At 38.1% G+C, this 17,558-nt stretch overlaps 1 protein-coding gene across 4 annotated transcripts in view; it reads right to left on the bottom strand.

The window, feature by feature from the left end:
- Positions 1-17,558, bottom strand: part of PDSS2 (decaprenyl diphosphate synthase subunit 2) — a 276,311-nt gene that overhangs the window by 122,828 nt on the left and 135,925 nt on the right. For all 4 annotated transcript variants that reach the window (XM_034670923.1, XM_002917335.4, XM_034670924.1 and 1 more), the window contains exon 3: positions 1,967-2,165. In XM_034670923.1, coding sequence (XP_034526814.1) covers positions 1,967-2,165 — 199 coding nt within the window. The remainder of the gene's footprint in view (positions 1-1,966; positions 2,166-17,558) is intronic.

Consider the following 17,558-nt stretch of genomic DNA (forward strand, 5'->3'; position numbering starts at 1 on the left):
TCCTACGTGCACATAAAAAACCTGTAGTTGAAAATGAGTGAAATTAATCTAGAAAAATAGACATTTGTCTAAAATTAGGCTTCACTTTTTCAGCAGATTTGATGCTTTCTGTTTTCATGTGCTCAGTAATACCAGAATTGGCCTCTGCAGTGGATAGTAAATGTCAACATTTTGTGCCAATTACACATTCCTTATCAACCTTCCTCAGTACTATAAAAAATGAAATATATAGTTTTTAGCTTATTGCTGCCAAAGGGGTTTATTGCAAAAACCAAGTTTTACCAAACAATAAAACAGTTACAGGTTTACATTACACAAGCGAGCGTGCTAAGTCTACTCTCTCCTCTCTCCCATCAGCCTTGATTTCCCACATATACTTCACCAATGCCCCCACTTCCACCTTACTATGTTTCCCACTGCTCTTTGGGACTGGTACCTGGTGGCTTGGTGACTCTTGCAGGCCATGCACAGGCCACAGTACAATTGGGTGATACATCAAGTGGCCAGCCGCAGCAGCAATGTCAAATACTTCTACACCTAATACACGAAGAAGTTAATGGTTAACCTAGACATTCAGTGCACTTTGTTCTATCAGCAACTGCGCTGCGTTCTGTCCTTGATTGGGAGGCATCTGAAAGGGCTGGGAAAAGAGATTCGTTATTGCTGGTTGTCCTCCAGATTTAATACCACCTTAACATGGGAACACTCTCCACCGTACATGGGTCTCCCATTCTATTAGCCTACCCTAGACAAAAACTGAGGCAGAGGGTGGAAGTACAAAGTAGACATCTATGAAACCCATCCTGGCTCATCCTAATGTAATTATTAGTAATCATTCTCTGTGAAAAAAATCCAGGACAAATGTTAAGTCAGATGGGATTCTGGGACAGGAGACTCACACTGAGACTATCCTTAGCAAACTAGGATATATCCTCACTTGACCTTCAGGTAAAGGAGATCTGCCTTTCTCTGTCTCTCTCCTCCTCCCTTCCTATTAACTGGAGTGAGAATATGATGTTAGCTATTTGGGGCCAAAAATAAAGTAGTAAGATAGGGATGGCAGAGCAGTAAGACAGAAAACGCCTTGGTTGACTTTCTAGAATCAACCCTAAACCAGACTGCCTAGTCCTGGATGTTTTCACATGGGAAAGAATCTTGTTTCAGCCACTGTTACTTTATAACTAAACCTAATTTGAAATCATATATAAGGAATATCTCTACAATCTTTCTAGGAAGCAGCTTGGCCATATGTATCAAGAATGCTAAAAATGTTTAAACCCTTTGAGCCACTCTTAGGTATTTATCTGAATAAAATAATCTGGAATGAGGGATACTGCTGTGTAAAGATGTTTACTACAGATCTATTTATGACAACAAAAAATTAGAAGCAACTTAAGTTCCCCAAATGAGACATTTGTTAAATAAATGGTATCACATCTAAATAACTGAATATTACGCAACCATTAACAAGTTTGTGAAAAATGTTAATAACATGGGAAAATACCCACATCATAATACGAAGTAGGACAAAATAGGCAGGATTTAAATAAACCTTATACATGTAAGTTCTCACCTATATTATAAAAAATTCACATATATAAAGGTAGGAGTAAGTAAACAAAAAGCTTGAAAGGAAACACATCACAATATTAACTAACAGTGATTATCTATGGAGAGTGAGGTAATATAGATAATATCTGTTTAGATATCTTCTTTGTGTTAAATATTTAACAGCACTCTATAATTAACAAATACTTATAACTGGAAAAAAACCCCCATAAATCAATTTTAAAACTCTCTGCTGCATTTACCGGTTTTACTGGTGCCAACACTGCCACCATCACCAGCACAATTTTACGGAGCATCTGCATGTGGCGAGCTGGGGCAGCAGGGTGCACAGGCCTCCCGAGCTCCAGCACAGCCGCCTAACAAGTCATCCAGACACGAGCACCCTGCCCGGTAGTACCTTGGTGTTCTGTAGCAGAGCTAGTCCGTTGCACGCATTTGCTAGAAGAAAGTCTCCACTCAGGATAGCTATTTTATTTCCAAATTGCATGTCTTTCAGTGGTCCATCAGAAGACTGCAATTCATTTAAATTTACTATCCCACGATGTACGAGGAGAGCAGTATGGATAAGTTCTGTGATCTCTGCCAAACTTCTTTGACTGAAACATGAAGGAAAGACTTGTCTGAGTATCAAGAATGCCACCATATCAGTAATGTCAGACTTCAGTTTTTCAACAGTAAAATATTTCAGTGACTAGTCTCCCTCTCTCTCTCTCTCTTTTTTAAAAAAGATTATTCCTTTTTAATGAAGTTTTTAATAGAGGCCTCTCCACTGAGCAGTTTGGGATCTACAAGCAGATCTTGACATGTTCCTTCCCTAGAATATTCCTCACCCTCCCTCCCACAGGAATAACTAGGATTCCTCAGAGAGAAGCTGCCAGTGGGGCCACCCTCTATGGTTCCACTTAGATATTCTGTTATCGGTATACCTTTCCCACCTCTGTAATTTTAGGATTTCTGAAATTCCTTACTAGTACCTAATGAAACTCCAGTTTAAGGAGGACCATAACCCGCATCAAGCATTAAGTTAAACACTTTCATATGTTATCTTTTTTAATCCTAATGCAAAGCTATGGGATTTACAGAGATGAATAAAATGCAGTCTCTTTCTTCAAAGACCTTACATTTCAGAATAAAAACCAAGATATATACCAACAGTAGTAAATAAAACAGAGAAGGCCCTGATAAGTTTATAGCACAGTACTATATCAGATGGGATGTCAAGTAATGGTTCTTTTCTTTTCTTTCCTTTTTTTTTTTTAAAGATTTTATATACTTATTTGAGAGAGAGCACAAGCGGGGGGGGCAGAGGGAGAGGGAGAAGCAGGCTCCCCGTTGAGCAGGGAGCCTAACATAGGGCTCGATCCTGGGACCCCGGGATCCCAGGACCCCATGATGATGGCCTCAGCCGAAGGCAGATGCTTAACCAACTGAGCCACCCAGGTGCCCCGAAATGTTTCTTTTCTTATACTTTTCTATAGTTTGTACCTTTTCTACAATTACAAAAGCATTATTTTAAAATCATAAAAACCCAAACAATTATTAAAATATTTAAATTTCATAACCATCCTATGATAGGTATTACTAACTCCTTTTTATAGGTGAGAAAATCATTGCACACCGTTAAATGACTTTCCCAAAAGCACACAGTAACATAGAGCTGGAATCATGTGAATCACACCACTTGGTTTCCATGCTCCTGTGTTGTCCCCTCTACACTAACTCTGGACTTAGCCACGTGACTGACTTTGGCCAAAAGGACCTTAGCAAATGTGACACAAGCAAAGCCTAAAAAATGCATATGTATTAAGACTTGCCCAAAGAAATCACATGAGTGACCCCAGGCAGAAGAACCATCTGGTCAATCCACAGAATGAGAAGAAATAAAGTGACTGTTTCAGGTTACTAAATATAGGGTATCTTGCTATGTAGCAATAGATACCTGATATGGAAACTTATATATCTGGGTGTAGTGTGCTGCTCAACTAAAGCCTAGAATATATGTCAATGGCTTTGAGTCTGAATGATGGGGGCCAAACGGGAAAGTTGAAGAAACGGCAAATTCTTAGTGGCAGCTGGAAAGGTGTGAAAAAATTGTTACTGGAGATTGAGAAGGGACATACTGTTAGAAGGTAGTGAAACAACTGGCAAAACTGTTGCCTATGGTAACTTGAAAGATAGAAAATATATAATGAAATTATGTATCTGGATAAGGGGACTGATTCTCAGGCAGAATGATGAAATGTCTTCTGGACTACTGTAGCTGTGTATGACAAGGTACAAGACAGATGAGCTGAAGAGAGAATTGTTTGTTTGGAAGCACAATTTAGAGGAACAATAATGGAGAAAAGACTTGCTAGGTTGAAAATAAAACATTCACATCTCCAGTCTCTCCAGAAAAAAGCCTGTCAAAGAAAGAAATGGTATGAGGAAAAAGATCACATCAAAACTGTGACAATAAGACCTTTTCAAAAGACCTAAAAAATTTAAGGTGATGCCCAACAGACCCCTTAGCTAGACAAAAGGCCTTCTAAGAACTCTAAGGGCACTGTCCCCCACAGCAGCCTTACACTACACCTAAAGTAGAGATGTCCATCTCAAAAAAGAACCATGGATGTAGCTTTTAGGTCGTGAAATGAACATTAGTGACATTCACAGAAATCCCAAAAAGCTTCTAAGGAAGTTTCATGAGCTTCAGTTCAAAAGGAAAAACAGAAAAAGAAAAAAAAGGAGCTTCTAAACCAACTTTGCATGGACAAGAAATCAGGCTGAGACAGTTACTCTGCTACAAATAGGAATCAATTCTTCTTCTTTTTAAATTGAAGTATAGTTGAAACACAGTGTTATAGTTTCGGGTGTATAACACAGTGTGATTGGATAAGTCTATGTTATGCTATGTTCACTGCAAGTGTAGCTATCTCTGAATCGTTTCTTACTGAAAATGTTCAGGGAAAATGGTACCAAGGGCAAAGGATTCTGGGCAACAGTGGAATAGGGAACCTCTCCCAGGAAACAGACTGGGCCCTAGTCAAGAAATATTCTTTGCTTCTTTAGTAGGAGGTCCTGATACAGTGTGGCCAGCTGGATTTCAGAATTACTATGGGTCACTGATTATGATGTGCTTCCCATTTCTCCCTCTTTTTAATGGAGTGACAATTGTGGTTCTCTTGTTCCCGACTCACCATCCTATGCTAGGTATGTAGTGGTGCTAGGGGGTAGATAACGCATCCTTTTCGTTCTCTGGATTAAGAGGAGGGGCACCTCTGAGGCCACATCTACATCTGGACCTAACAAAAATTATGAGATTGTGGACCCTGAGCTTGACGCCATGAAATACATGAGACTATGGGGGTCTTGGGAGGTGGCAATTATATTTTGCATAAGGAAAGAATGTGAATCATGGGGACCTGAGGGTAGACTGTGGCAGACGGTTATACCAACGGCCACCGATGAATCATACCTCCTAATATCCATGTCACGTCTCCTCCTTGATTAACTCTGAGTTGATTGTATGACTTGCTTGGCCAGTAGGATATCAGCAAATGTGGGACAAACAAGCTTGGTTAAGTTTTTTGCACTGGGGCTTACCCTCTTGGAATGCTGCCCAGAGACTACATGTGAAGAAACCTAGGCTAGCCTCCTTGAGAATGAAAGACAATGTGGAGAGAAGAAAGGCCAGCTTTCCTAACCATACTCACCCTCCAGCTGACCTACCAGGTAAATGCAGCCACATACATAAACCCAGGAGAAACTAGCAGAGGATCAGTCCAGCCAATCCACAGAATGATGAAAAATACAATGTTTACTGTTTAAAGCCACCAAGTTTTGGGGCAATTTGTTATACAACAGATAACGGATAGAGACTTCAAAATCCAACGTATTTCCACTATACTTAAGGCTGCTTCCTAGACTGAAAGTTGAAAGATTTTAAAATTTTCTCTGAAGAAGGTAAAGTTGTGCTAGGCAGTAATCAGGTATGATTTCTAAAGCTGGAGAGAAAGGCTACGTAGATACAACAGTGGAACAGTAGGGATTAGGAACCCCAGAATAAGGAAGAACAGGAATCAAGGCTGGGTGAAGGCAAGAGGAGAAAATGTGACCAGAGGGTGACAAGGTCAGTTTGGTCAAAGGATAGGGTTTGTGTGGGTAAGTGAGAAGTAGGAATCTGGAGCTAGATTACAGCATGTTAAAGGGTCTGTATATTGTTACGCAGGCAGTGTTTTTGAGAAGGAGGGATGGTATTTTTAAATGACTCAGGAAAAATATTCTGAAGGTGATCTACAGAAAAATTTGAAAAAGTAGATAGTGAAAGTAGAGAGATCAGTGAGGGAAGAAGCTATTACAAATGCCCAAGGGAAATGTAACAAAAGGACTTGACCTAAAGGTCAAATTTAAGCATTTGACCTAGACAACCTTAAACATGGAGACAAATAAATATAAAATCATCAAATAACAAATACGAGACTTTTTAATCCTAAATGAAAGACTACTGAGAAGATAACAGAAAACATTTAAAAACAAACAAACNCAAAAGGAGCTAATATTTAAAAGTAACATTTAAAAAACTAAAAGAAAATAAAAATTTTTCTCTCAAGAAAAATATGGTACTAGTTTAAACAACTATGACACAATGATTACATAAAGGTACAATTATATAAGATTAAGGAGCCAAACAACTTGGCATCTATACAAGAAAAATCACATTTTTAATTTCCTTTGTTAAAAAAAAGTAAAAGAATATGTAGAAATGACCCAGTGGACATACAGTACTTGATTACAAACTGGGGGAGTAGGAGAACATGAACCAGTGAGTTCAAACAGCTTCTAAATAAAGAGTAAATTCATGGTTTAGATGAAAACCTCACTACATCCCAAAGAAAATCGCCAACGATAAAGGCTTAGAAGACTACTGAGAAGTTAATAGAAAACATTTAAAAACTAAAAAAAGGAGCTAACATTTAAAATTATCCTTTAAAAAAGTAACTAAAAGAAAGGAATAAAAACATTTTACTAGTATCCTGTTCTCTAATTTATAATACCAATCACTGCAAAGATCTGTATCGTCAAATTTCACAAAAATCACACAATGAGACTGTCACCAAGTGTATAACTCAGGAAGGGTTAAGCACTGGACAGATGTTTCATTCAGTCAGCTTATGAAAGAACATAATAACCAGGCATGCAAGAAGTTGTAGGTGTTTTGAATTACTCTGAGGCTGAAACTAAATAATTTTGAGCTTTTAAGAAAGACATCTATAATCATAAAACAGCATTCATTAAATAAATAGCAATCTTTAAATGCCACATGGTCAGAATCAACAAAAACAATTAGAATAGTAAAGTGAAAAGCCATAATTTGTACAGTACCCACTATTTACAAAGAACTTTCATTTATATTATCTACTTGTGATTCTAATTACAGCAGGTCTGGGGAGGTTAAATACTTGATCAAGAACATTCAGTTTGTAAAGGACAAAGCTGGAACTCAGAGCCACCTTGTCATAATGACCAATGATAATTTAAAATGCTTATTTACATAATGAACAGTAAATGAGGAGGGAAAAAAGGCCAAAGTTACCAATGTTACCAACACTGGTATATGCCCACCAAAACTTGTCCAATTTTCATCCTTAGTTCTAAGCACTATAGAAGGGAATTTTTTTTTTTAAAGATTTTATTTATTTATTTGACAGAGAAAGAGAGAGAGAGAACAAGTAGGGAAGCAGCAGAGGGAGAGGGAGAAGCAGGCTCCCCGCCGAGCAGGGAGCCTGATGTGGGGCTCGATCCCAGGACCCTGGGATCATGACCTGAACTGAAATCGANAAGCCAAAAGCAGAGATTTAACCGACTGAGCCACCCAGGCACCCCAGAAGAGAATTTTCTAGGAGAGAATATATTATGAATAGATTTGACTTTTTTGGTCATAACAACTGGGAAAAGTAATCAAGTTGTTTCCCAATCATTTGATCAGAACCAAATCAAGTGATTGAGCCCAGTCAGGAATCTGGATAACAGTTCTACTTCTGCCTATAACATCACACAGTTCAGGGGCAAATCCCTTAAACTCTTAGGCCAGCAGTCTTCTCATCACTGAAAGAGAAACCATTCCTTCCAGTTCCCAAATCCTATGAATCAGGGATTGACTGATTGATTAAAAGATTTTATTTATTTATTTGACAGAGAAAGAGAGAGAGAGAACAAGTAGGGGAGCAGCAGAGGGAGAGGGAGAAGCAGGCTCCCCGCCGAGCAGGGAGCCTGATGTGGGGCTCGATCCCAGGACCCTGGGATCATGACCTGAACTGAAATCGAGAGTTGGATGCTTAACCAACTGAGCCACCCAGGCACCCCAGAAGAGAATTTTCTAGGAGAGAATATATTATGAATAGATTTGACTTTTTTGGTCATAACAACTGGGAAAAGTAATCAAGTTGTTTCCCAATCATTTGATCAGAACCAAATCAAGTGATTGAGCCCAGTCAGGAATCTGGATAACAGTTCTACTTCTGCCTATAACATCACACAGTTCAGGGGCAAATCCCTTAAACTCTTAGGCCAGCAGTCTTCTCATCACTGAAAGAGAAACCATTCCTTCCAGTTCCCAAATCCTATGAATCAGGGATTGACTGATTGATTAAAAGATTTTATTTATTTATTTGACAGACAGGAAGCACAAGCAGGGGGAGCAGTAGGCAAAGGGAGAGGGAGAAGCAGACTTCCCACTGAGCAGGGAGCCCAATGCAGTGGCTCCATCCCAGGACCCTGGGATCACGACCTGAGCCAAAGGTAGTCGCTTAACTGAGCCAGCCACCCAAGTGCCCCAGATTCAGAGATTTAAAAAAAAAAATATTACCTAGACTGCCAGTTAACAGTTACAAAGAGACAAAAATATTGCTATTAACACTACTTTTCTATAGAAAATAGAAATGAAATGATTTGTCATCTTTGAAATCTGTCCTGCAATTCCACTATCTGGTACTGCGCTCTCAATTTCTACGATTTTATCATCAGATAAACAAACTCTAGATCACATTATGCAAGAGTATAATTTAGTGTATAGCAGAGAAGCAGTGACAGTATGAAAGAATCTGGGAAATTTTTCTTCTCATTATCTTATTCCTGTTTTAGCCAACCAAAGCAATCTAGTAAACTTTCAACGTACTGGATTTTAAAAATTATCTTAAATAAAAGTCTTCATGCCATTTTATGTACATATATTTTAGTACTCTTGGGTATTTTTCATGCTAAATCTTGATTGGAAAAGAGTCACGAATACCACTTATGTTAAATAATCAAGAGTAGGGAAGCAATTACCACATTGAATGAAACTGAGGATTAATCAATGTTTCTAAAAAAATTTTCACCAAATCACTTTCTTTCAGTTACATTAAACAACTTCATCTGTTCTGATCCATTTTTCCCCCAACATTTCTTCAAATTTTTTTAGCATCCTGAGTTTTAGACATAAGGATGGCAGACATCACTAGATACCTATCCATTCTTATGTTCCTCACTACCAATGTATCTTTAATTATACATGGAGTGACAATGTACTCACTTAAAAATACCTCCCCAAGGTCCCCTGAGGCTAGTAGTGATCACGTAGCACAGACTGGCCAAAGAATGTAAGCAGAAATCTACTAGGTGGAGTTTCTGAGAAATCTCCTGAGTTCCTGATGTGAGGGGACAGGCTGAGTTGGTATGCACCTTTGGTAATTTGGGTTTACCCTTTCTTCCTGTCTGGAAGATGGCCCACCAACCCTCCTGCCTAGAAGATGGCCCAGAAAAGACTCAGGGATCCTAAAGGGGGCCTCCAACTTAAGGATGGTAGAGCAGGAAGAACAGAAAAGCTTGGGTCCCTAATGACTGACTACTTCGAGGGATATACCAGCTCTGATGTGCCCACCTCTAGACTTCTTGTTAGCTGAGATAAACACTGCACTCTTTTAAGCTACTGTTATTAGAGTCCTATTATATGCAGCCAATAAATTCCTGAAAGATATGGTTAATAAAAATTACACCAGAAAAAATGGCAAAGATATTTTATGTTCATATTTCTGCACTCTGGTTTTATTTACTTAATAGTATTTCTTAGAAGGGCAACTGCTGGCTTGGTTGGTAGAACATGTGACTCTTGATCTTGGGGCTGTGAGTTCGAGCCCCACACTGAGTGTAAAGATTACTTAAAAAAATTTTAAAAATTAAAAAAAACATTATCTCTTGGAGATATTTCCACATCATTTACAAACAGAGAATCTCCCTGTTCTACTTAACATTTCTACAGAGGTCTACTGTATGGATGTGCCATGCAACTTTTTTTTTTTTTTTTTTTNTTTTTTTTTTTTTTTTTTTTTGCCATACAACTTTAGGTGCTATAGGGTGAGTGATAAGTATATTTTTGTATAAAGAATTTTTAGGACTCGGCCCAAGTCTTCCCTTACTTTCCCAAAGTTAACCCCTTCTGTGCTCAAAAGTCTTTAAATAGAGCTGTTATTTATTGTACTATCCTGTAATTATTTCTTTAGCCATCTATCTTCCTGCTATCCCTCTCCCTGACTACACTGTAAATTATACTATCCTATTTCTCTAGGCTGCCTACAAATATTTGTTAAATGAATAACTCTAATTAGCAGTCAATTTTATAAAGGTATAGTGGATTATTAAAATTTTTAGTTTCAAAAGGGAAGGATGATATAAACTACAAAGTCAGGTTCATAGAATCAGAGTTCAAAGTGACCCCAGAGGTCAATTAACCTCAATTAGCCCCATCCAGGGATGAGTGATAACTACCTCACAGGAGCCAGCTCTGCTGATAAATAGTTTTAATTATTAGAAATGTTCTTTATATTAACTTGAAATCTCTTCAAATGTTTTACATGTTTCAGTTGGCATTAAAACAATAGAAGGGTCAATTGTGTTTCACTACACAGGCAAGGGAGATGAAAGACAATGGAGTCTTCTTTCTCTTTCTTTCTTACTCTATCTTTCTCCTTTTTCTTCCTCCTTCCCTCCTTGCTTTCCTTCTTTTTGAGAGGTTTAAAGAAAAGCACAGAAAAGTACAGAAAATAATACAACTAATAAATAATATCCCATTTAGAAATAACAGAGGTTTACACTGTTATTTTTAACAGTTTTTAAAGATGCATTTATTTAAAAACCTTTTTATTCTGGGAATTTTCAAATATACCAAAGTGGAAAATCTGGCATGAAGAACCTCTGTGGACCCAATCTTGTTTCAGTTGCACCTTTCACTCTTCTTGCAGACTATTTTAAAGTAAACACCAGATACCATGTCATTTCATCTGAAAATACTTCAAATATCCTATTTTTTTAAATGCCTAAGAGCGATTATGGTTCCCACTTCCTAAATTATTACTAAAAATGAAAAAGATCAGAAATTAATTACTAAATTATTAATTACTTTGAGCCAGTTAATTACTGTATGCTGAGTACTTTGTGTAAAATAATTTTGCAAGCATAACAATAATTCAATTAACAGGTTAAAAAATAAAATAATGCTAAACTCACAACAGCTTCTGAGGTAAGCATTATTATCTCTACCATACAGAAGGGAGTTGGGCTGGCAGGCTAACTGACTTGCTCAAGTTCATAAAACTAGTGAACTACAGAGCCACAAGCTTGGGGGTCTCTGATTCTAAAACCCAGGCTCTTTGAATATTAATGAAAAATAAAGCAAAATCCCAAACATAAAATGTACAAAATTGAGGGTTTTCTGGAAGTATTAAACTGGTAGGCAAGAGTTGTTTATTTAAAATCATAAGCTTTTTTTTTTTTTTTTAACTGGAAAACTAACTTTTATGATGTGAGAATACATTTGGAAAATTTCAAAGAAACTTTTGGAAAAGAAAAGGCCTGTCATTCTAGATTTTAAAACATATAATTAAGTTATTGCAACTTCAAGAAGTACAGTAATATCATGAGAAAAAACTAATAGATTAGTGGAATGGAATCCAGAAAGAGATCCAAATACATTTGGAATTCTAATTACTTATGCTAAAGATAACATTTCAAATTGTTAGGGAAAAGACGGATTATTCCTACAGAAGATGTTAGAGCAAATGGCTCTCAGTTCAGGGAAAAAAATAATAAAATTAGATCCCTACCTTGCACCATAGATAAAAATATATTTAGATAGATTAAAGACCTAAATGTGGAAAAACTATGAATTTAGGAAAACATTCTTATGATCTGGGAGGGAGAAAGCTTTGTAAAATAAAATGGGAAGTCAGGAAGCCATAAGAAAAATAATGGATAAATTTGAGTAGTTAAAATGTACAAAAATGTTTATTAGTGAAATAAAACACACACACACACACACACAAAAGACCCAGGCAAATACAGACTTGAAATAAAGTATTTTCCAACACATACAGCAGACAAAAGATTGAATTCAAAATATGTGTGGACCTTACTGGACAAGAAATTAATAAGAAACTGATAAATCAAGTGCAAAATAGGAAAGGATATGAAGAGGTAATTTCAGAAGAAATACAAATGGCAAAAAAACATATAAAATGATACTCAACCTCACTAATAATTTGGAAAAAGAGTATTATAAAAATGAGATAATATTTTTAGTCCATTAGCTTTGCAAAAACAGAAAAGATCAGAAATGAGCAAGCAGGAAGAAGAAACATGCAGTCCATCACTCTGTGGTCCTCCACTCAAAACCTGCCAGTGGCTCCCCATCTCACTCAGGGTAGATGCCGAAGTCCCTACAATGGACTCCAAGGTCCAACACAATCTGCCCCACTTCCTCTACCCCCTCACCTCTCTGGATTCATTTGTTACCCTCTTTCTTCCTTGCCCACTCTTCTCTAGCTATGATAGATCTCCTTGGCTTTCCTTGAACATGCCAAGTCTGTTCTTGCCACAGTGACTTTGCCCTTTCCTCTGCCTGTACCAGTCTTCCCCTATGTATCTAACAAAGCTTAGTCACTTGCTTCCTTCAGGTTCCCGCAAAGTATACCTGCTCAGAATGCCTTCTCTGACCATTCCACTTAAGACAGCAACCCTCCCAGACGCACCAGACATCCCTATCTCCACTTCCTGCTTTTTTTTTCCTCCATTGCACTTATTGTCCTCGGACATGCTAGCTATTATGTCTGTGTTTTGTTTCCCTCTTCACTGCCCCATAGAAAGAAAGCTCCATAAGGGCAAATGTGGGGGTGGGGTGGAGAAAAGCAGATGAGAGCAAAAGAGTTCTTAAAATATACTTTAGGGATGCCTGTGTGGTGCAGTTGGTTAAGCATCCAACTCTTGGTTTCAACTCAGGTCATGATCTTGGGGTTGTGAGATTGAGCCCTGTATCAGGCTCTGTGCTTAGCACAGTTTATGTGAGAGTCTCTCTCCCTCTCCCTCTGCCCCTCCCGCTCATGCTTTATTCACTCTCTCTAAAATAAATAAATCTTTCAAAAAATACTTTAAAAATACTAAAATATTGGGGCGCCTGGGTGGCACAGCGGTTAAGCGTCTGCCTTCGGCTCAGGGCATGATCCCGGCATTGTGGGATCGAGCCCCACATCAGGCTCCTCCGCTATGAGCCTGCTTCTTCCTCTCCCACTCCCCCTGCTTGTGTTCCCTCTCTCGCTGGCTGTCTCTATCTCTGTTGAATAAATAAACAAAATCTTTAAAAAAAAATACTAAAATATCAAAAATATCAAGGAATATGAACTATAATAGAAAAGAAAAGTATATGCTTTTAATGTCAGGTAAAAGAATCTTTCTTGGTGATAACCTTTAATCATAACTGTCAAATACTGATTTTTGGTTAAGTGGGCCAGACCCAAAGGTCCAAGAAATTCATTCAATTCATTGCATAATTACAAAAACATGATGATTTTCTTACTCTGCCATATTCTGCCATTTATTCATATTGATAACCTAAGTGAAGATGGAAATTTGAATTTTGAATTTGCCATGATCACAGCATTCAAAACAAATGTTGTTTCATTCCTACATTTGGAAATGAGAAATCTGATTAAAAACAGGCTACTGAACCCAGAAATCTCAACCACTGAAAGCAAAATGCCAAAGCTGTAGGCCATAGTAATGATGACCTCCAAACAGAGATTGAATCAATGTATGTAAAGAATAACCAGGTCTTATTTCCAGCTCTGACCACACACACTAAGCAATCCCAGAAAGTACTGAGGGCTCTGTGTTTCTTTTAGGAAAGCTCACCCAACACCGTAAGTGAGAGTACATAGAAAAGAGGCCGGTCGCATTCTAGGAGATTTGATATCTGAATTTATGTTAAAATCTTGCCATGAAATGAAAATACAAGGTGTAGAAGCAAGGGGGGGGGAGACAAAAATCCTCGAGTAGTATTTCAATAGAAACCTTTAAAATAAAGTTCTCCCAGGGTGCCTGGGTGGCTCAGTTGGTTGAACATCTGACCCTTGATCTTAGCTTAGGTCTTGATCTTGGGGTCATGAGTTCAAGCCCTGTGTTAGACTCCATGCTGGGCATGGATCTTGCTTGAAAAAATAAAAATAAATAAAATAAAACAAAGTTCTCCCATATGAATTCTGAATTACTGGTAGTTTTGCAGAAAACTTCTGTCTCCTGATTTATTTCCAAAAAAGAAAGCTTAGCATATTTTAGATTTTTAAGTAAAAATTATACATATTTAAGGTGTACAACATAATATTTTGATAAATATACACACACTGAAATAATTACTATGGTCAAGCTAATTAACATATCCATCTCCTCACAGTTTTTTGTTTTTTTTTTAAAGAAAGCTCAGTGTTGATGTGTTCTGTGGTTAGTTCCCTCCATACCTGTCAACCATCTACAAAGAAGTGAGCTGCCCTCAGAGGCGGCAGTCACTTGAGAAAGCAGAGGATGTTGAGATGCAGTAAGGAGTCACCACAGTTATTACTAGAAATTAGCCAACCAAAGCAAAACCTGTAATACATTTTCTCTTTATGCATGAACAGAATAAGGTTCTACTTAGTGATCAACTAACACACCTCTGAAACTAGTAAAGCATAACCAAGCCAGGTAACTGACTGTATTTAAGAACATTAAAAAAAATCATTTTGAATAACTAGACACAAACTTGACTGTCAACACATAATTATCCCACAGGTCAACGAGATGTTTATTATGAGGTGGGAGAAGGGGAGCTAGCTAATAGTATCTGGTCTCTGAAAATAATTTAAGCTGGGTTGTTTTCTGCCAGAGAAGCAAAAGGAAAAGGAAAGCGTAGCTAGGCATCCTTATCTAGGTCTCGAAAAGTACGTTTTGGTTTGGGTATCACAAAAGGGGTTAAAAATACTTGAGACTACCAAAAAAGCCTAACAAGACATCTGGGTGCTGCGGCTGTCACTGTCAGGGCAGCCCTTGGAGGGAATGCCCATATCAATTCGGTTTATCAGATGGACAGCTGATCAACATTAAACAGACTTGCTCTGGGCAGACTGAGCTGAGCTTCCTGACATGAATTCCAATGAGAGCCCTCTGCACTCTACCACTGAGCTCTGCCATTTTTTACTGTTGCAGCTCCCTGGACATATGGGAATCCCTAGTGATGAGCACATAACGCTGCCTCTAACTCAAGCGACGGCTCATTTCCCCTGGCTGAAGGCAGACATTAATATCCTGAGGAGATCAGACCCGCCTCCCTGACCCCCATCTACCGAAGCAAAACGACTGTCCTAGTTCTTCATTTAATAAGGTTTTAATGAAGAAAACCCAAACCCCCTCTCTGACTGCAGCACAGTTCTACATGAAAAGGTTATACAAATACATCTGATTCCGTGTCAAAGTTTTCCAAAATATGTGTCTCCCTCCCCAGTGGAGTGTGGATTCTGTCACTCGCCCACCCACAGCGCTCCTTCTCTCTGCTGGTCCAGGACTTCAGTTCTCTGCTCTGATAATTATCAACTGTCTCCACGTGATGGCGGGTGGAGGATTAAAGAACTGATCACAAAGAGCACGCCGGTGTTTCCATTTTCTTACAAACCTCTTTCTTTGAAGGTCCATCATGGAGCTATGAAAACGGCTTCGGACACAACCCAACTGGGCCATGTGACAGTCCAGTGACAATCCAGAGAATACACAAGAAAATGCTTCGGAGCTAAATTAGAATGGGAGAAAACTAACAATATTTGTAACCTGGAATTGGCATATGTACTTTTGGGAGGGACAAAAGGAAGGATACCTGATGGCAGGAGATGACAAGCAGGTTTTCACCTGTGAATCATGGCGCTTGCTTACAAATAAGGGGAATCTGAATCATTACTGAAGTTCAGGGCTGAGCCCATGGCCTACTGCCAGGGCTCTGTGAGCTCTGAATTGCTTCACGAGAGGCTAAAGTTTGCATTTTCTCTTCTTCGGAGAGCAAGTAGGGGCTAGGAGAAATGTGAAGGCTGCGTGTTCAATGGGGCACAGGAAACACTGCAGGAGGGAAATGTCATTCTGCAGAGACCTCTCCAGCTAAGTAACAGAAGGCAGTGAAGGACTGGAAAGGGAGCCTTGGTCTGCTTCCCTGAGACCACCAAATGTGTCTGAGGCTGGAAAATGTTAAGGTGAGGGGAGCATAAAGGGGCAAAGATCCGTTTCTTATGAAAAATGGTGTCAAGGCATAGGCCGAACACGGGTATGTGTTAAATTAGATTGCTTACACGGCTATCTGATCGACCCAGGTTTCAAGAGTCTTAAGAACAAATCCTAAATGTTCCCCAAAATATTTTACCAGGTCTTTTCATGTGTAGAGTGGCTCCCCAGTATGTTTACACTATACACAACAGAAGAAAGCCATGGCTGGTACTCAGCGTGCAGACAATGCACAGTTCATAACCTATTACATCCCAGATATTCTAATTTTTACATAGCATCTCATTTAATCTTCACCAAGTTTAGTTATTAACTCAGTTTTATAGATGAGGAAATGGATTTCCACAGGGGAAAGAAATGTCAGCAAGTCTCTATAAAAAATATTATCCAGGAGAGGCAAGCACATACAATCTGAATGTTAAATGAAAAGAATATTTAAAATCAAGTGACATTTCCAAAAACCTCTTTAAATGATTAGATCCTACAAAATACTCTTGTTACCATGTATAAAACTATTTTCAAACCACAGATATGGCTATAAAAATTCTTAATAGGGTCACTGAAGGCTATTTTATCTTTTTCCCCCCAAACAGCTTTATTGATATATAATTTACATATCATAAAATTCACCTGTTTTAAGAGTACAATTCAATGCATTTTAGTATTTACAAAATTGTGCAAACATCAATACAACATAATTTTAAACTTTTCCATCACCCCAAAAAATAAACCTTGTGCTCATTTAGAGCCATTCTTTAATTAGGCTACTTGTCTTGATTTTCATTTTAATTTTTTGAGTATTTGGAATTTTTAAAGAAATTAATTATAAAGAACAACAACATAAAATAGAAATGTCAACATACTTTTACTGAAAAGAATATTACAATCTGTGGTAAATACATAACATGCACATGATATATATGTTCTTCAAAGCCAAATAAATGACAGATCCATTAGGTGTCTGAAAGTAATGGTTATTTTGTTTTTTAAAAGATCTTATTTATTTATTTGAGAGAGAGTGAGGAAAGGAGCAGAGGGGAAGGGAGAGGGACAAGCTGTGGAGTGCAGAGCCAACATGGAGCTCGATCTCACAACCCTGAGATCATGACCTGAGCTGAAACCAAGAGGCCAACACTTAACCAACTGAGCCACCCAGGTGTCCCAGTAATGCTTGTTTTTAAAAAGCTGACTATAAGGTATTTCAAAGGATCAATGCAGAAAATGGTATCCACATATAACTGTCAAGCAAATTACTTTGAAATACGCAAATATGCAAATTACTTTGCATACCATTTGTTTATGCACAAAAAAATATTATTTTATATTCACACCTTATGCCCTATGCAACCCTTAAGCTTCACATTTCTTCTTTAGTGCATTTTCTGTTTACAACCACAGAAACAACAGAG

The sequence above is a fragment of the Ailuropoda melanoleuca genome, chromosome 10 (genome assembly GCF_002007445.2).
Source record: "Ailuropoda melanoleuca isolate Jingjing chromosome 10, ASM200744v2, whole genome shotgun sequence".
In the NCBI taxonomy this organism is placed as follows: Eukaryota; Metazoa; Chordata; class Mammalia; order Carnivora; family Ursidae; genus Ailuropoda; species Ailuropoda melanoleuca.